Source organism: Aspergillus lentulus (genome assembly GCF_001445615.1).
Source record: "Aspergillus lentulus DNA, contig: Alt16, strain: IFM 54703, whole genome shotgun sequence".
In the NCBI taxonomy this organism is placed as follows: domain Eukaryota; kingdom Fungi; phylum Ascomycota; class Eurotiomycetes; order Eurotiales; family Aspergillaceae; genus Aspergillus; species Aspergillus lentulus.
In genome coordinates, this window is record NW_028322113.1 from 436,412 (window position 1) to 457,938 (window position 21,527).

Below are 21,527 nucleotides of genomic sequence, written 5' to 3' on the forward strand. Positions count from 1 at the left end.
GGCGTTGGAAGGCTATGATACCATTGTTTTTCGCAACAGCGGGCTAGGAGTGGATAATACCCGGGAGATTAGAATGGCTCAATCAATTCTTTTCTATAACGTAGCGGTATCGTCAAGGCAAGCATCTAATGCCGTCATTGGACATCAAAACATAGAGTTCGTAACAAGTCAATCAAAACCCTAGCTCGTCGTTGCCATCGCTAAACTCTTCGGAAACATCCATTCCTTCACCGTCCTCGTCATCCAAACCCTCGAAGACCATAAACTTTTCGTTCTTCGCATCTGTCTCCTCGGGGACTATGTTTCCATCTTGGATCTCGCAGTCCTTGAGCACACTCTCGCGGCCAATCTGACTCCGTCGGCCCACAATGCAGCCAGTCAGCTGACAGCGTTCACCAATCACGGCGCCATCCATGATGAGACAGCGCGTCAAGCGGGCACCGCTGGCGATGTGACAGTTGGCGCCAATGACGGATTCCTTGATGACACACTTTTCCTCCACCGTGACATTATCGGCGAGAAGGCAGTCGGCCTTGGTGACCGTGCATCGCTGAGCGACGCCAGCCGGGTAGGCGACCTTTTGGTTATGAGCGAAAGGCGACGCGGCTATGCGGCCGACCTCCTCGATCGACTCGAGTTTGGCAAGGCGGAGGGATACGGATAGAAGCAGAGCCGATGTATCCACACGCCTGACCAGCGGTGCAGATGGCAGCGAGGAGTGAACATACGCCAGCAACGGGGGCACGGTGAGCTTGCCTTTGGATGGCTCTCGCGACGCGGTGCTCAAATCAGTACCGGATCTCTTCACCCGAGAGGCGAATTGCACGGTCTCTGAGGGATCGTCTGACAGAGCGTCGCGTGATGTGCCGGCTCCCGCTTTGGTGGTGCTCATTGCTTTGAGATCAATTTCATCTTCGATATACTCGCCGTCAAGACTGCCACTCTCTGCGGCTCCCTGTCCCTCTGGCTCGAAAATCTCGCGCAGTCGAAGCTTCTCCGCTAGACCCTTCTGCCACTCAGCCTTGGCCCACCAACCGACAAGATCCTCTCCGACACTCTCGAACTTTTCATTCAGCACAGCCATCTCCTTGACCCAGTAAGGAAATACGTAGATATGGGCGTCGCGGTAGGTCGTCAACATCTTCACCTGCGCATGCTTCTTCACCAGCGAATGACGGATGAGGAGCCCTTTTTGCTCTTCCATCCGTTCTTTCAGTGTATCCATAGGTATCGAGAGCACTAGCTTTGACAGCCCATACCGGATCGAAACAGGTCCGTCCGAATTATGAGAGACGGCTGGTGCTTCCTCCTGCTCTAACGGTGTGGTAGCCACAAAATCTGTCACCTCGCCCTTGACGCTCTCTTCCCGTCCCCTAGTCTGATAGTAAACCCCGAGACCACCCCTGCGGCCGCCTTGTTCACCACCCATTCCAATGCTCTTGGGTCCATTGGAGTTCCAGCCGCCGCTGATAGTAGACCCACCCAGGGCGCTTTGGGTGACCATCCATGCCTCAATAAGGGATTCTCCTGGCAAATCGCAAATGAGATCACAGGGGAGAAGGAGGAAATCGGACTTGATGCATGACTGGACTTCGGGGAGACGCAGCAGCTCCGCGGTACCCGTCGTCAAGGTGAGGCCTGCGGGAGCGAGAACGGAAGGTGACGGTGCCGGAAGAGATGTGAGGTGGGGATTTTGCGAGAGAGCAGCTTCTAATGGAGCTTGACTGGCGGGGGGTGTGATAAGAGTGATATCTTCACTTTGGTTAGAACAGAGTACCGGTGGTCGACATTAGGGCAGGCGCATGTCCGTAACCCCAACGTAGATTTGCAATTACTCACTTGTTATGCCCATCCGATAGCACCAATCCAGAGGATACCACACCATAGGACGATTCGCGATAGGTAACAATGCTTTGGGAAATTCTTCAGGATTGGAGGTGAATGTGTTGAGAGAGACGCCAGGTCCGCACAAAATGAGGGCCTGGAACCCCGTCGGGGGCACAGGAATTGAGTGCGGCATTGCGAAATTCTTGGTTTACGAGCTCCTATGACTGACCGAGTCGTCCCGATTGTAGGATTGGTATAGAATGGTGGAATAATTGGGTTGAAAGGATCACCGCGGGGAAGAGGGGAGGATGGCTCGTCGTATTATCTGATGCGATGGTTGACCTCAAGCGCGCACAACCCAATAGAGTGCCTGAGTGTTCAGGGTATCATATATATCGAGTCGTCAAAGTCAGCGAGGGTGCTGTTTTCCGTCGGCCCTCTGACTCAACCTGATATGCATGGGAAGATTGTACCCATCTTTTGTTTAAACAAAATCCCGCCGTCACGTGCCGATAGCTCAGTAAGTCGATGCAAATCAGCCAAACACGTTGATGCCCTAAGTCATGATAAGAGAGCTTTGTCACGTGCTGATAAACATGAAGCAAACAAAATAAACAACGCAAACACAACAATTTGACTCGCATTAGTCAGGTACCTTAGGTAAGGTACCACCCGTACTGTAATTCTGTCAGATTCTGGTAATAAGCGGGACAGACACCGTGGTAACCAGGACATCACCAGCCACATGTTTCTCGGCTCGTCCGAGGCCCAGCCTTGGGCTCTCTCTTTCCCTCTGCGGCTCCGTTAACCAACCACCCTTTTTCCTCTCATGCAACCTTGAGATGTGATCATTATACACCATCGCGATTGGATTGACTTCTACTCCGTATGCGACCGCCATCTATCATCTCTCAGTGCCCGCAATGTCTTTCCCATATTCCCAGGATGCTCGTCGGCGGCGGGTTGGAGCTGGTACCGGCTTCAGCTCCTCAGGGAGACGGACCGTCATGGGGTACTGGGTGCCGCTGGCTTTGACGGTCGGCATCGCAACAATTGGCATAGCAGCGTGGATTTGGAGCGAACGCAGTGACGATGACGATAATAATGACGAAGGCGAATATCCACTGGACGACTCGAGGGATGACCGGTACCCCCCGCCGGGCGCTGAGGGCACCCCAGCCGGCATTGACGGCGGATATGCCAGGTCGACAGGGGCAGATATCCATGGTGATGATGTGGGTATGATGGCTCGTATGCAGGGTGCTTTGCGGCGCACACCGAGCCCTCAGCAGATCTTCGATGGCGCCAGTAAACGGGTCGCGGCTGGTATGGCTGCGGCGGGCGCATTCATGGGCAGCGCTCTTACATCAATACGTGAGGAGGATCGCGGTGACTTTGAGGATCACTCGAGATGGTCCGAAGAGGTTCGGTCGAGAGCTAATCAGGGAGATGCTCAACCTGCCGCAGCAGCTCCGGCGATGAGCGGGGCGCTTCCCACTCGCAGCGCGGTGAGCGGCCCTCCTGCTCTCGACAAAAAGAAGAAGACAGTGGCGATTGTGGTCTCCTCCGAGTTGGCAAATCACGATCCTGATGACTTCACTGAGCACGCGGTAGGTTCTTGTGGGCTCGTTGTCATGGATTACGCTGACAAATTATGAACAGTCCATTCTTTCTCACCTCCCTGAACATGTCGACTCTGAGACCGCAAAGATCTTCGTTCTCATTTATGCGCCAGGCCTAAAGCATGCACCCAACCAGGGCGGCTCATCCAATCCTACTCTCTCCGTCACATCATCCTATTCTAACATCGCTCCTGAGGAGGCCAGGTCGCCTGGGGAAGCACCTAGCGGCGACCTGTCCACTCTCGAACCTCGCCCAGCTGATGAGCAGGAAGGCACCACACCGCTTTTCCGCACTCTATACACGCAGGCGCAGGCCATTGTCGACAAGGAGAACACCATCATGCCGTTTAGCACTGCGACGGGATACGTGCACCTTGTGCGCCATCTTTCACCCGACATTGTCTACGTCCAGGAGTCCTTGACAGGCAAGCAAGGCGATGCAGTTCAACACATTTCTGGCTGGGTCAGACAGGTTGTGGTTGTAGTTGGAGACGAAGGCGGCCGAGGCGGCCTCGTCGACAGTGAAGATGAATCAGTACTTGCCGAGAAGGGTGAGAAGTGGTGGCAGAAGGAGGGAATGACGGGTATTGGCAAGCGGATTGACGTGGTCGATGTCCATCGCACTGGTGAAGACTGGCGACGAAGAGTGTCTGGCCACGACTGATTTATGCATCACGAAAAGCTGGGAAGATACATTTGAATGTTTCTTCTGTGCACTTATCCACTGTTTGATGATGATTCTGATTGATTCCCCCTTCCTATGAATTTCTACATGACAGTAATTTTTAGTGTGCATATTGAACAATGTCATTATTTCCACCAAGCCCTACTTCTTACCCTTGTAGTCACAGTTAGATATCTCTTCATGGTTCTGGGGACTGCTTTCGCGCAATGTGATACTGGGGAAGCGCCGGGCTCTCTACCTGGAGTTCAAAAACAGTGGCGCTCAGGGTCAGCGCTCTCCAACATCCAATCCCAACAACCGTCACACCGTTATCCACGTATCTACGCGCCAGGGGAAGAGAGTTTGAGATTGACTCTACTCTCATTTCACTTCAGACTGATTCTTCACGGAAGTTCTGCAGAATTCAGTGTTATAGGTCAGGGTCCGACGAATGAGGATCGTCTGTATCAGCCCGGCGGCTACAGAGTAATGCGGCTGCTAATGGCAGGACATTTCGACGGAAAAGAGGATGGGCTCGGACCCAAGTTCGTCAGTGAGTTTAAGAATTGTATTGTTTTATGGAGGGTGATAATGTTTAAATGTGCGCTGATTCCTCAGGTTTCCGTAACGTTGTAGCCTCCCTGGTGGACACTGCCTCGTTCTTTGCTCAATACTTTCACTTCAGTCTTCTGGAAAGACTTCTTGCATTTTCACTCATTTATTGCTATTTACTGAAGTGATACGATCCATCTTTTTCTTGACTTCGCTTCCTAATTCTCAAAATGGATGCCGGATTGTCCCATCCAGGCTCAGCCGCAGCCTCATACACCGTCTCCTGTGCTTCTGACCACGAAGAATCAACCTTTCTCAAAAGAAATCACCATCTGCGCTGGGCCCAGCTCGCTCTGTCCGTGGTCTGCTTCGGCTCTGCCCTTGCAATCATCGGCTGCGAAGCCGTACCCTTCCAGCACTATCGGAGCACCTCTGGGTACGAAGAAGCAGGACTGGCCCTGTGGCCATTGAACTTTGATCTTCGACCAACGATCGCTATTCTGTCTAGTGGCTGCGTCATCGCAATCCTCAATCTCGTCTATATCGTCGCCGTCCTCATCCCTTCCGTGAGTCGCCTGGCTAACGAGTAATCGTGAAAACATACTGACATAGCCAGCCCCATTCCCACATCCGGCGTCTCAACATCCTCGCCTCGGGAACGGCAGTCGCGGGTCTCATCGCTGCGGCAGTCGGACTGGCATTCGCGATCTATCTCCCGCAATCCACGTATCCGGGTGGATTTTCGCACAATGAGACACTGCACTCGTGGACATGCAAGTGGAAGGCCATGCGGAGCGTCACCTCGAGCGAGAATGCTTCATTACATGCACCGACGCATTTTGAGCGGGATTGTAGTGAAACTCGGGCAGGATTTGTGCTTCTGGCTCTGTTGATCGGGCTGGAGGTTGTCGGAGGCGCGGTCGGTGCATTTGGAGTCTGGCTTGAGCAGAACGTGTCCAGGCAGAGGAGTTTTGGAGTCCAAGTGGAGAAGGAGGCTGTTTTGACGAAGGATTCAAACAGGGTGTGATATGCTCAACTTAACTTGGGCGAGTTGTCGTTCTGCAGTACTTCTTGGGTAATTTTTGATTTTTTTTTTTTTTTTTTTTTTTTTTTTTTTTTTTTTTGTCGGTGGTCTGGTAAGCCATGATTGATCTGAGTCGGATTTCCTACAATATTTAGTTAATTTTACATTGGTTTTCGCCTGTTCTTCAAATTTACTGAACACATAATCAATATTCGAGAAGCCGACGGCGGGTCGGATCTTACGTCGTCTGGGCCCTGGGGTAAGCCATCATCCTCGGCTCCCCACATGCTCATTATCATTTAAAGTTAATAAGGAATCATGAATGCAGTAATCAGATTGCACCATTCGAACCTGTCAGTTTAGTAGAAGCGAACGCCATCTTACACCATGGGCAAGAAAATCGAATGTTACCTTGACTGTGGTTCGTCCCAGGCATCCCTCATCAACCTACACGGTGCCTCATCAATGCTAACAAATCTAGTATCACCCTACAGCTTCTACGCCTTCTCGTATCTCCAACAAAATGCAGACGCGCTCGCCTCGCTAGGCGTAGAAATCGAGTACGAGGCCCTCCCCTTTCACCTCTCTCGCAAACACACTCACATGGCGCAGATACATCCCCGTCTTCCTGGGAGGCATCAACGTAGGAAGCGGTACGCTTATTATTCAAACATTCCCTATTACGTACTCTTGCAATGTATTTTGACCAGCAAAAGGAAACAAACCCCCCTGGACTCTCCCCGCCAAAGCCGCCTACTCGACGTACGACGGCAAACGCGCCCAAAAGTACTTCGGGCACGACTTTGAAGTACCCGCGTTCTTCCCTATCCTCTCGCTTCTGGTACATTTACATTCCCTCTGCCATTGAAAGGAAAGGAAGAGAAACTGATGCTGTGCGAATAGCCTCAACGAGCACTCACATACATCAAGCGCCAGCACGCGCACAAACTCGCCCCGGCATTCCTCACCTGCTTCGAGACGATGTGGAATGGTCAGCTGGATATCTCCAAGCCGGAGAATCTAGCCAAGGCCTTAGCGAAGGCATTCTCAGGCGCTGAGGTTGAGGAGATTCTGGCTGCGGCGGCGAGCCCCGAGATCAAGAACGAGCTTACGGCGACGACGGAGAGGGTTGTCAAGGAGCTAGGGGCGTTTGGGTGCCCGTGGTTCTGGGTGACTAATGGCGAGGGGAAATCGGAGCCATTTTTTGGGAGTGATCGTTTTCATTTCATGTGGGATTTCTTGGAGTTGCCGCATGAGGATTTGAGACTGAAGGTTGAGGGGAGGTCGAAGTTGTAAATGATTCACGGGAACATGTCTGGCTATTGTATATCAAGCTTGATCTATGAGCTTGATGGAAAGCTTTTCTTGGAATGTTATTGAAGGCTGGAATCCAACTTGTAGATTGTATTCATCATGTCACTGCCTATATACCTTCGCAAGTAGTATAAGGGTGGACCAGGCGTCTTCAAAGTGCTGGAGTGCCTTTAATATGTTGAACGGTACGAACGCCATATGATTTGCTACTTGTTGAACATAGAATAAGTCGTATGCTACAGTAAGATGGAATCACAGCTTGGCCTTTCTCAACTTCGTGCTATCCACCCGCATACCCTCGTCATCCTGCTCCGCCACCTCAAGGACGGGCAACTCCTTAGGCATAATCCGCCGTGGCTGAGATCCAGGAACAACAGCGTACTTGGAGAAGTCAGAAACACCGCAATGGTCGCGCAAAAAGTCCTCATCGAGAACCAACTGGCCATTTACGATGTCTGTGGGGCTGTTCAAAATCCCCAGAATAGCGTCGGAGAAGATCGTCTACTTGTCTTAGCGATATGTTTCAGCGCGAAAGGGTCTACTCACGGGTTTCCTGAGATCAGCTTTCCGACTAGGATCTTCATTTGTAGTCGCCTCCGTGGCAGCTGATTCGATGGACTGGAAAAGAATGTGAGTACATGGGATAGCAGAACGGTCAAGAAACGTACCACTGCAGGCCAGATACTGGTGATGGCCATATCCTTTGCCCCCTGTCTGACAAAGTCCATAGCTAGACCCTTGGTCAGGACGCTCATTCCCACCTTGCCTGTGCCAATATTAGCCACACACATTTCTCTCGCGATGAAAGCAGGGAAGATAAAAAATATACCCATGGCATAAGCAGTCTTCCCCCGAAAGAACCGCGAGTAGATCGGCGGCGAGACAACAATGATCCGTCCCTTCCACCCATTCTTTTCAAAGTACGGCAATGCCGCCTGCACACTGGCATACAGACCCTCTGGGTTCACTCTCTGCATGAGCTGGAACCGCTTGGTGGGCGTATTCGCCACGGAGGACCACCAGATCGCCCCGGAATTGTAGACTAGGACATCAAGGCGGCCTGCTAGGCGAACCGCCTCGTGAACAAGATTCTCGACTTGCTTCACATCGCGGACGTCTACTGGGAGGGCGAACGCTTCGCCACCAGATTCTTTGATCTCTCGCTCGACGGTGTTGATGGTTGACTGCGAGGAGTTCGGATCCGGTGGGAACGGGACAGTTGCATAGGCGTCGGATGTGGTCTTTGCCGCCACAACGACTGGAATAGTGTCAGTGTCTTGCTTAAAGATGTGCCGTGATTTGAGCATACCTTTGTAGCCATTCTTGGCTAGGTCTATGGCAATCTGCCTGCCGATACCGCGGGAAGCACCCACGACGAGAGCGACTGGGTTGTTTGATGTCATTTTGTGTCTTTCCGTCGCCTGTAAATGAAGGAAGTTGAGATTAGAGATTCAGGTCGGTCTCATGTTCAAATAGCGTGTGACACGATAGAAAGGTCGGTGCCCTCCACATCCTCGGTAGGTTGTAAGTGCTCAACTCCGAAACCACCGAGCGCGGGTCGGCCCGTTGTGGTCACTGGTGATTTATTGATTAATTATCAACCGTGGCCAAGATAAGGCTAGACCATCAGAACGATCTATTGCTGGGTGCTGGTTCCTATTCTAAAGAGGGGTTTCCTATTTTCTGTGATATAAACTTGGATCCTGTAGCATCTTAAGGACAGTATATAACAATGGTGAATAGCACAAATAACTGAGAGAAAAGTAAGGGAAACACGCAGCTGGCAGCTTCAAGACTGAGTCAAAGCATCAAGACTAGGTTGGTTTTTTGTCTCTTTACGATGAACGCTCATCTGCGAAACAATGTCCTCTGCATATTAACAGGCAATATTGCCAGAACATCAATGTACGCTCTTTCCTGGAGGTCGCGGATCATCAATCTTTAGTAGATGATAATCTATACAGGGTAGATCTCGGCTCCTATAGACTCAGCCTACTTCACGCCGTTGAGCGGCTTGATTATAGGTCTTGGCTGAGAGAGTTTAATGAAGCTCCGCTGTTTGTAGTCTCTTCAAGTCTCACAGAGAGCGTCCAGTAGAATCCACGACGCCTATAATCGCACCTCAAACATGGTTGGATGCCCCACGACGATTTGAAGTAAAGTCTGTGGATGAGGAGTTATATACTCGTTCTCATGGCGGACGTGACGTTGCACATTGATAAAGCGTCCGCCGTGTACTTGAAAGAGAATCATGATACGTCGTCTGATCGAGAATCATGGGGAGTGGTGTTACCAGCATCGATTATTCTCCGTAAGCTCCGTAATATGGCTGTAGCGTCACAGTCCTCAAGCAGTGGATCAACCTCGGTCACAGGTGAAGAACGGTTCTGATCTGGATGGTCGCCAGATGGCATACTTTCGACCCTTGTATTCAACTTGTTGTGGAGTGTGCCTTGCGAGTTAGATTGCCTCTGAGTTTCCCTTTGCAGAATCTGAAGGACGACCCTAGTTTGTGGTAGAATTACCTGCTGTACCTTAGGCCTTTTGAAACGCGCCGAGGACCTCGAGGGAGTGGAATCGTCGTTCTCCTCCCCACGTGCACGTTTCCGGCACTTCTCTGCGGCGACAGATAACTTTCGCTCAAACTGTTCCGGACCAGTCATAGTGCGAAAAAGTTCTACAAACATTGCCGCAATGGGCCATGTATGAGAAAGTACTTGGAGCATGTCTAGGTTGGCTTCCAGATTTTGTCGGATGGCATGTAGGAGTGACGGTATTGAGGCTTCCATTTGGCTTCTCAGTGTGACGAAAGACACAACGGCGTGGCAGATTCTAACAGGTAAGCTCACCGGTAGTGGCACACTGGAAAAGTCCAGACTTACATGAATGATGGTGTGTACTTTAGCTCGCCCCTAGACTGCAAGGTTTCCAGGATAGATACGATACTCGTGGCAGCATGAAAAGCTGAGCTTTGGGCTTCCTTTGATGAGTCGGGAGTTTGCAGAAGATGTAACTGGCACACAATGGTACTGCCCGAAGTTCAGCTCACAGTCTCTCCAGTGTTCCTGTTCAAACTCACTAGAAGGTCGAATACAGTATCGCTGACCAAAAGTTATGACGTGACTGTCTCCACTGAAGCTCAGAGGGACAAGAGACGAGCCAGTCATTCAGACCAAGTTCGCATTGCGCAGCCCCCTTCATCCGACTGTCCTCCGTCGACCTGGAAGACAGCTTCAAGCACAGGCCAAGGTCCATTAGTTGGCAGAGTTTCACGTACTGCATAAAAAAGAGGGCTGCTGTACGATCTGTTACGCTATCATTCTCATCATACTCAATAAAGTCGCTTTCTCTCAGATCTTCCACAGTGCAATCTCCGGAATTGATATGAAGAGGACGGCCGAATGCTGCAGCAACCGATCGATCGCGTGTGTACAGTGTCCACCATATCCGCTTCCAGACCCTTCTCTTCGTAGCAGACAGTGTCACGTAGCTCTCACTGCAATTGGATTGGAATTAGATCTCAAAGATCTCAAGAGTACGGTACCGGGTGGCTTTTACCTCTGATGAAGCCCGTGTTCCTGAGCCAAAGCTATTCCCAGACGACTCCAGTAGAATATGCCACTTTCCGTGAGATCTATAGCTCGTCAACAAAATACAGATCAACGCGCAGGGCAATACCCTACCATCAGGGCCATCCCAGTATACGCCCAGTAAGACTACAGCTTGGAGGACTGTGGTAGGATCTCTCTCGTACCCAGCATCATACAAAGCTTTCACTTTCTTGTAGAAGATGCGCGGAGAGATTGCGCCATTTCCAGTACTCTGGGCATCATGGTGGAACCTTGACGCTACCATGAGTACGGCTTGAAGTAAGAGGATTGACGGAGGGTCCTGAGGGTTACGATATCGACGCATGAAGTCGTGTCGAATGATCACGGGCAACACTGGTGCGATCCACTTGAAGAACACGTCCACGAGAACATCACAGACAGCCTGCGAAGGTAGATCAAAGGCATGTCGCTGATTCAGTATGTCCACGTCAAGAGGATCCAGGTGATCAACTGTCTAAAGTCAATACCTCTGACAAGTCCAAATAGAAGAGCCGTGAGCTACCTAAAATCGGACTCTTCGACGCATACTCATGCTCTGTGGATGAGTTTGCGAATCTAGTCATTGACGGAACAGACTGCGGACTCTCTCTGAAGTCCCAACTAACAAAGTCATTCTGAAACTGTAGGCCTTGCTGTTCATGTCGTTCCTTCTCCCATTCGCGTGCATCATTTCTGGCATCCATCTTTGCCCCTCTAGTCTGATCATCTTCTGGTTGAGATGGTTACGGCCAACGACACATTTTATCTAGTAGGAGAGTACACGTTGGAAGATGATGTGGAATCACAGTTCAAGAAACATCCTCGGCCTCTCCAAAGACAGATCCCTGATTGGTCATCACTGTCCGCCAACTGGTCAGTCAGTTATCGCACACACCGCCCTGGCAGAATCCGCTGGTGCATTTCTGCTTGTCGCGCCTCCGTCGCTTTCATCTCGATCTCTTCCAAGAGGCCAGAATAGAGAACAAGATGGCTTCCGAACCCGCGGCCACTGTGGCCGACTTGGACTTTGATAACGAACAGTACGACTCCGCTGAAGATGAAGATTTTCAGCTCGATCCTGATCAAGAAGATGCCGACTTGACCGGCTCCGATAGCGACGATGAGGCGACAGCACCAGCAGCGAAAAGGCGCAAAACAGGGCCTAACAAGGCAGCCATCGAAGAAAAAGAACTCGACTCCGGCGATGAGGCGATGATCCAGAAAGTAAAGGCGAGAAAGGAGGGCAAGCAAAAAGGGAAGAAGTCACAGGCCACAGCCAGCGATGAGGACGAGGACGACGTGGATTTCGATGACGAGGATGAAGGTGGTCCAGGTGGCTTTGTACGGACGCGAGCAATGAGGATGCGAATGTGCGTTGAGCTTTTGCACGGAGTTGTCCCTACTTCCGGATGACTAACATTTACTTCTTGACAGGCAGGAAGAGCGGAAGCCTCTGGCCAAGATTGACGGTGCTACGGTTGACGTTGATGCAATATGGGCGCAAATGAATGCCTCTGATTCTGGTGGAGGCATTCTCCCTTCGCAGACCCAAGCAAAGGACGCCACCCCTATGAACGACGAAAACAAGGGCACCGATACCACCGAGAAACAGGTCCCCTCGCCTGATACGAAAGCTCAGTATACGGTGGAGATGGTGAAGATCAAACGGACCTACAAGTTCGCCGGCGAAGTCATCACCGAAGAGAAAATCGTCCCCAAAGACTCTGCCGAAGCGAAGCTTTTCCTCGCGAACGGCGAGAGCGCTGAGACCGTCACAGACGCCGATGTCGAACACGCCGCGAACGCAAAGGACGCGCTCAAGCTCCGCAGACCCCTCCGCAAGATCTCGCGCTTTGATCCTAATCCCACCGGGACGATCAAGAAGAGCTGGGAGAAGCAACCTACTGCCGAGATCACTGGTCAGACAGAGAACGCTAGCGGACCGAAGATCAACACCGTGGAAAAGTCTCGGCTGGACTGGGCTGCGTATGTGGACCAGGCCGGCATCAAGGACGAACTCAAGGTACACAGCAAAGCCAAGGAAGGGTTCCTTGGCCGCATGGATTTCTTGGATCGCGTTGTTGCCAAGCGGGAGGAGGAACGAAGAAACGCGCGGTTGAAGGGATTGTGAGACGTTTGAGTGTCTGCACTCTACACCAGCCCTCTTACAACTTGTGTGTACCAGGGTATCGCGGCATGGCAGCTCGGAAGTATCAAGTTGCCTATCACTTTCCCTCTGGCGGTTTCGAGATACGATGCTACCCACAATTGGCGCGCCGTTCTGCTTCGCCCCACAACCCGACTTCTACGGATGAATACCGCAGCAAGCATGGTAGGCAGCAGGCAAGTGCACTTGGGAGGTTTGCAGATCTCCTCGATCCTGCGTTGCTACGAGCACATATGATACGAACAGCGGACATCTACCCGTCGACGCTTAGAAGGCGCGCTGCTACATACGAGGACATAATGGTGCGCCAAGCCTCGTGGGAATTGTGCAGGGTACAATCGCAGGTGGAGCTGTTCGGCTCTGGCAAACCCCATTCGGAGCCGTCAGCATTCTAGCCGCATCGTTATGTTCAGTAAATGTACAGACTGGCCGCGATATGAGGATCGCGGCGCTTATGGATATGTCTGTCGTTGCGAGATCCTTTAAGGACCCTTAACTCCATTCATTCGCAGCCTTTCTCTCCATTCAACAGAACGCTCAGTCATGGCGAACAACGTGCTTTCCCTCCTTTCCCCCAAACTTCCAAGATGGACGTGTGGCATTATGGCCGCCGCTGGCAGGCTTGGGCAAGTATTTAATGCCAGAGGAGGGGCAGGTAGAAGATGAGACTATAGTTATTTTAGGTTAGCTGGCGTCTATGGAACTGAGATGAACGGACAACATACGCGGATCAGTAGGCACGTATTTGCCATTGATGAGATTGCCCTTGACGTTGAAGAAGTACCAAGCTTCATTCAACTCGCCCTTACTGCAACCGACCGAGGGCTCATGGCCGGTGATTGCAGACAGAGCGGACAGGATGTCGCTCAATTTGTAGGTCTTGGACGAACTGGGAGTGATGCCGGCAGCGGCAAGAGCCTTGGCCCGTTAACCTCTGTATCATAGTACCTCAATGTCTGATGCATACCTTGTACGTATTGAGGCCCTTGAAAAGATCGACAGCCTTCTGGAAATAATCACCGACCTCTTCCTGGGGCTTGTAGTCGCTGTAGCAGCTGGGCTCGATGGTGTTGATGCAAGTGCCTGTATCACCGTTAAGTGTCTGGTCGGAATTGTCAGATCGGCACAAACGAACCATGCTTGTTCCACTCGTGCTCCCAGAAGCTCTCGTCATCACCTTGGTAGTCCTTCCAGTAGGTTTGCATGTAGGACAGCAGCTGGGTCCTACCCTGCGCCTGGAGGATCTCCGTGATGTTCGAATACTCGCGAGAAGAATCGCAGAACTGTTCGTACGTGCCGTCACAGTTGTCGGGCCTGAGTCAATTCTTAGTGACCATGTCGTAGGATTTATTTTCTGCTCATGCATACCAAAGTCCGTGAACAGTCCAGGAGTCTGAAGGACCGGTAGCTGGATTGGTGTCCCAGAATTGAGTCAAGAGGAGCGATCCTCCGGGATGATTGAAGCAGCAAGAGTCAGGAACCGCGGTCGTATTGCTGCAGCTCACTGGGATGTTCCCTGGGCAGGTCTGAAGATTGTGGTTATGAAAACCAGACGCAAGGTGCATTGCACCCAGGGCGAGCTTGCCCATCGAGGGGAAATGGGTTGCGGGCATCTTGAGCACGGTCGACAGGTTGACACGATGGAAGAAGTTAGGGGCGAGAACGAGCAGAGGTCAAAGATGGAAGGCTCGCCTTATATAGGCAATTTTTCCAGGTTGAAGACGCTCGCCTCAGATACGACACAACTGGATTAACTATGGAGCATCGCTTCGTATTGCCAAGCGTTATATAGCAGCACATGTACTGATAACACGCCGCTGATTTGACGGCGGAGATTACCTCGGATTCAGGAACACAGATCAACGTAGCGACAAGCAATCGGACGTCGCCGTCGAGCTCCGTTTATTCTTGATTTTGTTGCCATCCTTGTCGAGGCGGGGAGTCGATCAGATAGAGTCCGTCCAATCGTATGGTCTAGTTCGAATTTGCAGTTGCCGGACTGTCACTTAGCCGACGGGAGGCCTTCGGGGTTGAATCAGGAACCGTTAAGGAGTGGCCAGTATATTTTGATAATGTTGATGATCGCTGATCTGGATTTCTTCGACTCCACCTCTGTGTATCAGAGGGTCAGAACGTTGCTTCGACTGCATTGATTTCCTTGCAAATCCGTTTGGATGAAAGCGCCAGGGAACAGCCCATGTGTAAGAAAGATTGGAGTAAACGAGGCAAGCAGCTCTCGGAAGAAGACGGCAGGTTTGCTATCGGTCGGACCTAGCGTAGAGGAGTTCAATCTGCTTTAATGATCCATTCAGTGGCTGGATCGAAGTATTTCATAGAATGACCGATATCGACTAAGGTGCGGTCGCTGAGGATGGAATTCAACTCCGACATAGCGAACTTGTAGCCAAATTGATTTGGAGCCATCAGCCATTGAGATAATAAGGGTACCGATGTTGAAATGCGTTGGTGGAATATGATTGAGGTCAGATTGTTTACAGAACCGAGTCGGATCAACTAGAATGCGAGCGGTGCTAGCCTGGGCGCCTGAGGCTAGCAAGCATGTTTGTCCTCTCCACCTGGGCATCATCATCAATCATACAGCTTAGATCTAGACGATTATCTATCCTATGTCACCCTCTGGCTGGTGCGACGATATCCGCACCTATACCGTGGGTTATCTATCCTGCCAACTTGGCCATCTAACTGAGTCATAGGGCGATCCGATACCGGCTCAGCGACATGTCAACTCGCATCTGGTCCGGGAGAGTATGAGAGAGCAGTGACCAGCCAAGTTCTCTCTGACATCGAGCCCAGTATTTGCAGGATATCTCAACTTACTTCATTTTCCTGCCTCATGGCTCCCCATAGCGGCTTCCAGATCGTCCCAGCTCAAACTGCCGAAGACTTTGAGACAGCTAGGACCTTATTCAGGGCTTATGCTGAATCGCTCGGTATCGACCTCACCTTCCAGAGCTTCGAATCCGAACTACAGAACCTACCTACCCAGTACGGTACTTCGCACGGAGCGTTACTGCTAGCTTACGGAACTGATCCTAAGATTGCCCTTGGTTGTGTGGCTGTTCGTCCGCTCGTCAACAAAGGGCACGAAGCCGCGCAACCCCAAAATGAAGTCTGGTCTTGCTGCGAGATGAAGCGACTGTATGTGGCACCTGAAGCCCGGGGAATGGGTCTCGGAAAGGCTCTCGTGGATGCAATCATCCAGAGGGCCAAAGAACTGGGGTATCGTGAAATGAGACTCGATACGCTGCCGTCCATGACTGGGGCGCAACAACTCTATAAACGTGCTGGGTTTCTCGAAATACAAGCCTACTACGAGACGCCCCTGGAAGGGACTCTGTTTCTCGGATTAGATCTAAGTTGATTTTGATTTTGTCAGGGTTGTGCGAGCTATGGACTGTATCATCAAGGAAGCAGGGTCGCGGTACTGTCTGGCAAGCACAGTAATGAAAGAATTCATCCAGACTCAGACTGTTGAGCTTGATATGGTATTTGGTCACCCACTGCAGTTTTCGCTGCCTCGTGCCAAAGAAGGTATGTCATCATTGTCTGGGAAAATGATTGATGGAATAGTCGTCATGAGCCCGACATTAGAGCTCACTGGCAGCTACTCCACCTGATGTGATAATCTGATAGATCTGGAAACAATACTTTGTGTTCCGTGTAGGTAAACTTGAGCGCTCAAATCTGAGCTCACCCAGAGTTGTTGATGATTGATGAAAAACCGGGTAGACGATTTTGTGTGGTGGCCTTTAAACTAGTGTCTCTAGTAGGGTCATGTGATTTTTTATGCGTATGACTAAGTGACAGCATGACTAACTATAATTATACTAGCCCCTATCTGACTGTCCTCACTTGTCAACCAGAATATGCCTATCTTTCTACTATGCTAGAAAAGGCTGCCTAGACACCTTTTTGGCCTAGGGTTTGAAGGCTGACGAAACTCATCACAAAAGCAAAACCTCAACGACATCCACTTCGAATGTCAATCAATTCTTCCCAGTATTCCATGCTCCAGATATATCACGAGTTCATTACAAGTGCAGCAGATCACATTTTGAGTCCACAGTCAAACCCACCACGGGATCCGAATACTGACCGCTATCTGATACTGATCCCCTCTGGAGCCTCAGTACGGAGTCCAATCCAAGTCTTGGGCCAATAGTCCAGTGTTCAGCATATGATATCACGTACACTATACGTTTCTTCAGCGTGGCCGAGCTTTGATGTCTCTGCCATGATCAACAAGCTTCTTAGTCCAAGCCATCGCTGCGATATTTGGGTAACGTCGAACATGATGTGCTAGTGGAGTTCGGCGACCAGGCAGGACATTGTGCCACATTGTCAGCTGAAGACATGGTAAGTTGATCTGTGGAGGTGATATATCCTACCATTATTGCTGCCTGAAAGCATGAGAGCGCAATTTTGCGTTGTCCGTACTCCATTGCCGAGGCACCATTGAATCTGTCTCAAGTATGAGTATAATTGCTGCTCTCCCTTTTCGACACCGTAGTAGCCTTGAATATGTCATCAGAGATATTCGTGCGCTAAAGGGTCATAGCGACGGGGAAGTTGAGATGCCAATACCTAACCCTTAGTGACTGCTGTGGAGCAGAACTACTTTAGTCAACTAATAAATCTACACTAGCAGGCGTGTCGATTGTAGTCTCGCAGATGAATGTCCATCGAACCCAACTCGGAATGGTTTGTTTATAACACATGGATGACCTGAGGTATAATCGTATAACCCCTGGGCCCGAAGGGAGATCGTTCCGAGGAGGTTCACGTACTGGATTACATCAAGTCACCGCATCTTGCCGGCTAAATCAATAGTTCTGGCGGATTCGAACGAGCGGTCAGCTTTCGAAACACTCAAAGAAGCATGTGCATGCCATGCCAGCCAACTTTGAACATATGCATACACATCCACATCCACATCCCATCTCGACCCAAAGTGAGGAAGCATACTACATACAGCTCAAGAACTGTACTCTCCAAATTCCAATCACGTAATTCCAAAAGAAGTGTTCATCAGTTAGAACGTACTATGGATATGCAGGATTACGCTCAACACCAGAGCGCGCCTCACCAAAGCCCTTGACACGTACATTATAAGCTAAGGTACCTTAGTCTGGTCCAGCCCACGGAACTATCCCATCGTCTGTTAGTTTTAGTCTTAGCCTTGACCAACTATCTTAATATTAAGCTCAGCTCCGTTCCCGGTTTCTGGAATCTGGAATTTCACTAGTGGCATGGACTGACTACCAAGTAATTCCGATCAGCATCCAGCAATATCATTTCCTGGATGGACTTCGTCTTCCGTAGATAGTCCATACTTACTGAGGCGGTACGGGTACACTACGTACTACTCGTTCGTAGTACCCACTACCATATCCACTCCACAGTATGAGCGGTTGAGCAGTAACAGTAGCAGTAACAGTAGCAGTAACAGTAGCAGTAACAGTAGCAGTAGCAGTAGCAGTAGCACTAGTAGGAGAGTAGTAGTCGTACAAAGATATCTGGGCTGCATAGTGCATACCCATACTGGTACTAAACTCGGGGTCTGAGATAGCTCCAAGGTATGCTAGCATGACTACCACAGCCACAGCCCACCTTAAGTACTTCCTTCCTAGGCTAGGTACACTTCTGGTTACCTACTAGGTGAGCATGGACCAAGAAATACATTCCGCTGTCGGGAGATCTTCAGGCAGTAGATGCCGCCAATAGGAGCATTGCCGTTACTGGAATGTGGAGAGAGAGCTGGGTACTGATTCCAATGGCTTATATGGACTTAGGTGCTTACTGCCAGAGTCATTATTGGGTCGTTCCAACATTCATAGTCAATGATATGGATAATGGATTACACAGGAATGGCATGAAAATAGACTACAAGCATGCAGATTGGAAAGTAATACCTACAGGACAAATCTCAGATGGCCATTGACCATTGACCATTGACCATTGACCTCTAAAGAGCCAGATATATGCCCCGCATGTGAATGTGATGTGTCCACCTTCCAAACTTCGACAATGTTTCTGTGCTGCCCGCTTGGTCCCCTGGCTGGGCATTCCCTGCGATTTGTCCTTGTCATTTGTCCATCGGATCGTCTTCGCAGTCTTTCTTAGGTACTGACGATCTAAAATAGTCTAAGACCCACGGCACGCGTTGGCGAATCATTGCATGAGGAAAAAGGTTTCAGACTGATCGAATTGTGAAGATACGCTAAGGCCTGGTGTAGGTATCTCCTCCGTATCATGTACCATCCATATCGTCTCATGACCAGAAAGGATACTCGAGGATGGAGACAAAAGTTTGATGGTCGAGACCGAGGCTTATTTTTGGAAACGAACAGTAAGCCATGTCTAGTATTATTATCTCATATCGTACGTTGCCATTCAATAGATCAGTCAGATCACAAACAAACCAGTCACTCAGTCCCAACACACAGTATGCCCTGTTCCTGATCTCGTCCAAGTCATGTTGTAATTATCCCAGCCTGGATCTGTAGTAAAGCAACAGAACAGTGCAAAAAAAGACAGACGTGCCTCTCCACAGGACATATTATAGAGATAGAAACACATAGTGATAAATATGCATCATCCAATCGAGGAAATCGAACCCAGGACGCGTGTTATACAACAGGAACGGAGGGAAAAAGATAAAAATAAAAATGAAGAAAAGGAAAAATAACGCCGCGAAGCGCCGACCGGGGTCTCTTGGACCCTATATGTCTGTGCCCATCTAAAATACTCAAGGAAATTCTTTGTGTTGACTGCGTCACAAGGGTATCATGGTTCCGATCCACCCATTAATCTCTTCGTAGTCTGCCTGTAGCTTCCGATCCGTTTTGAAGGAATTTTTTTTGTTCTTTTGTCTTTTCTTTTTTTTCTATTTTTCTTTTTACTCATCCCATTCCATGCTGATCTCGCGGGAAGGCATGGACTCGTCCAGCGTCCCACCGGGCATGGGGCGACCGTCAGCAGTAAGTGGCCCCCGGTAGTCTGGGTTGTAGTCGGGACTGGTTTCATCCAAAGTGGCCACATAGCGGTTGCGACCTCCGCGTTTGCTGTGGGTCTTGGTGTAATGGGCATTGAGGTTATCACTGCGTGAAAAGGCTCGATGGCAGCCGGGAACCCAGCAGACATGCGGCTTCTCCTTGGAGTGGCTCTTCATGTGACGCTTGAGATGCTCCTGTCGCTTGAAGCGACCCTTGCAGCCAGGTTCTTTGCACTTGAACTGCACCTGCTTGATGATGGACGGCAGATTCTCTAGTGACAGGCTCTGCTTGGAAGACTGCTTCCGCGCCATCTTGCGAGAAGGCTGCCGCTGCAAACGAACGCCTGACGCATCTCGATAGACAGGCGACTGGTGGTATTCATCCATGTATTCACCAGCGCCGCCAGAGAGACGGCTCAGGGGTGTGTCCGCTCCAGAGACAGTGCCCAGAGAGCACGAGCGGATGGGCGTAGCCGGCGAGTGTGTCTTGAAGGTGTTGATAGAGTTGGAGAAATCCGTGTAGGATGGAGGAGGGGTTACCGGTGCAACTTGGGACGGAGCAATGGTCTCCGGCGCAATCGACTCCGTATGGCCCATCCAGGGCATCATATGGCTCATGGACAATGATGGTGGCAGGCGCTCGGGTTGATGATGGAAAATGGGGCGCGACAGGCACGGGTTGGTGGCCGATTCAGGGAGATACGGAGCGGCGTGGTGGCGGTAGTTGCTGCGAAGCATGGGTGGATATTGGTGCATGGCCGGTGGGCATGGGAGTCCATGGACATGGTGATCGTAGGTCTTGGGAACATCCGAGGGGAGCCAGAACTGATCCGCGTTCTCGTCATACGAGGGCAGGAAATCCGTCACCGCCATGCGATCCTGTCCATCCAGGCTGCTGTATGGTGGCAGACCCATGTTCTCGTGCGAGGGCATACTGGCGATACGGAAGTGGCCGCGTATGGGTGTCGATCCGGTACCTCTCTCGTAAGCGTGGCCGGGGTATGACCCGTTCTCTGGCCAGCTGGGAGAAGCAAGTGAACCTTGGCTGTAGATGCTCGTAGGGGTAGGAGTGGGTGATTCCAAAGGCGAGAAGCTGGAGCCCATAGACGGACATTCGTTTGAACCGAGCGAGTGGCAGTCGACTTCAACGCCTAGGCGATCAGACATATTACTCTGGGATCTCATATCCTCTGTATCTTCGAGTTCAATGGCTCTGGGGCGTGACTCGCTTTCACCTGTCAAAGAACACGGTTTAGTGTTATTAAGTGTGTGAGATGAAAAGAGTGTGTAATCCAGAGAATGTCTCAGTATAGGTCAAGTGTATATGACCGGTGTGATAGTAGAAGGAATGTGGATATGGGCAACGACAGTGAAGGCAAGTAGAGACTGTATGTCTGGTATCAGGCTGTGAGGCCAACGAGAGACTGTGTTGCTGGGAGCAAAAGAAAGAATGAAGGATGGCCAACGTAGGAAGCAGGCAGAGACGAAGGAGTGTGCGATGGAGAGAAGAAGGGAAGCTCGAGGATGGGGAATGGAGGGCAGAAATAAACAAACGGGCCGGCCATATAGCCAGGCTGGAAGACGGCAGATTCAAGGATCAAACTTACATCCGTACGCCATTGCTATTCCCCAATGGACCGGCAAGAAGAGACAAGAAAAGTCGAAGAGAGTCGCGTCGCGTGCCCTTCAGCGGCCCAAGCAAGGCCAGGAATGCTGCCGACTAGGCCTATGGAGTTCCTAGAGTAACGACGG

The 21,527-nt window shown here is 50.7% G+C and overlaps 9 protein-coding genes across 9 annotated transcripts; 5 read left to right on the forward strand and 4 right to left on the reverse strand.

The window, feature by feature from the left end:
* Positions 1-172: 172 nt before the first annotated feature.
* Positions 173-2,020, reverse strand: ALT_7633 (translation initiation factor eIF2B subunit gamma; the record flags this gene model as incomplete). Its single annotated transcript, XM_033557443.2, has 2 exons — positions 173-1,752; positions 1,840-2,020. 2 exons carry the CDS (start codon positions 2,018-2,020, stop codon positions 173-175), a joined length of 1,761 nt encoding a protein of 586 aa, XP_033413334.2.
* A 730-nt stretch (positions 2,021-2,750) lies between these two features.
* ALT_7634 (uncharacterized protein) lies at positions 2,751-4,113 on the forward strand (the record flags this gene model as incomplete). Its single annotated transcript, XM_033557442.2, has 2 exons — positions 2,751-3,437; positions 3,490-4,113. The coding sequence occupies 2 exons, from the start codon at positions 2,751-2,753 to the stop codon at positions 4,111-4,113; spliced, it is 1,311 nt and encodes a 436-aa protein (XP_033413333.2).
* Positions 4,114-4,895: 782 nt separating this feature from the next.
* On the forward strand, positions 4,896-5,692 carry ALT_7635 (uncharacterized protein; the record flags this gene model as incomplete). The annotated part of the gene is made up of 2 exons (XM_033557441.2): positions 4,896-5,231; positions 5,282-5,692. The coding sequence occupies 2 exons, from the start codon at positions 4,896-4,898 to the stop codon at positions 5,690-5,692; spliced, it is 747 nt and encodes a 248-aa protein (XP_033413332.2).
* Positions 5,693-6,076: 384 nt separating this feature from the next.
* ALT_7636 (putative DSBA family oxidoreductase) lies at positions 6,077-6,985 on the forward strand (the record flags this gene model as incomplete). Its single annotated transcript, XM_033557440.2, has 5 exons — positions 6,077-6,110; positions 6,171-6,249; positions 6,302-6,342; positions 6,406-6,530; positions 6,593-6,985. 5 exons carry the CDS (start codon positions 6,077-6,079, stop codon positions 6,983-6,985), a joined length of 672 nt encoding a protein of 223 aa, XP_033413331.2.
* A 270-nt stretch (positions 6,986-7,255) lies between these two features.
* ALT_7637 (transcription factor domain-containing protein) lies at positions 7,256-11,297 on the reverse strand (the record flags this gene model as incomplete). The annotated part of the gene is made up of 13 exons (XM_089600296.1): positions 7,256-7,504; positions 7,550-7,621; positions 7,672-7,769; positions 7,833-8,261; positions 8,313-8,424; positions 9,538-9,648; positions 9,721-9,835; positions 9,886-10,032; positions 10,083-10,223; positions 10,281-10,499; positions 10,562-10,637; positions 10,687-11,064; positions 11,117-11,297. 13 exons carry the CDS (start codon positions 11,295-11,297, stop codon positions 7,256-7,258), a joined length of 2,328 nt encoding a protein of 775 aa, XP_089455189.1.
* Positions 11,298-11,580: 283 nt separating this feature from the next.
* swc5 (putative Swr1p complex component (Swc5)) lies at positions 11,581-13,155 on the forward strand (the record flags this gene model as incomplete). Its single annotated transcript, XM_033557437.2, has 4 exons — positions 11,581-11,963; positions 12,028-12,708; positions 12,754-12,953; positions 13,007-13,155. 4 exons carry the CDS (start codon positions 11,581-11,583, stop codon positions 13,153-13,155), a joined length of 1,413 nt encoding a protein of 470 aa, XP_033413328.2.
* Positions 13,156-13,297: 142 nt separating this feature from the next.
* On the reverse strand, positions 13,298-14,373 carry ALT_7639 (T2 family ribonuclease; the record flags this gene model as incomplete). Its single annotated transcript, XM_033557436.2, has 5 exons — positions 13,298-13,428; positions 13,486-13,678; positions 13,728-13,843; positions 13,896-14,074; positions 14,129-14,373. The coding sequence occupies 5 exons, from the start codon at positions 14,371-14,373 to the stop codon at positions 13,298-13,300; spliced, it is 864 nt and encodes a 287-aa protein (XP_033413327.2).
* Positions 14,374-15,614: 1,241 nt separating this feature from the next.
* ALT_7640 (GNAT family N-acetyltransferase) lies at positions 15,615-16,142 on the forward strand (the record flags this gene model as incomplete). The annotated part of the gene is made up of 1 exon (XM_033557435.2): positions 15,615-16,142. The coding sequence occupies one exon, from the start codon at positions 15,615-15,617 to the stop codon at positions 16,140-16,142; it is 528 nt and encodes a 175-aa protein (XP_033413326.2).
* Positions 16,143-19,679: 3,537 nt separating this feature from the next.
* brlA (C2H2 type transcription factor BrlA) lies at positions 19,680-20,942 on the reverse strand (the record flags this gene model as incomplete). The annotated part of the gene is made up of 1 exon (XM_033557434.2): positions 19,680-20,942. The coding sequence occupies one exon, from the start codon at positions 20,940-20,942 to the stop codon at positions 19,680-19,682; it is 1,263 nt and encodes a 420-aa protein (XP_033413325.2).
* Positions 20,943-21,527: the final 585 nt, after the last annotated feature.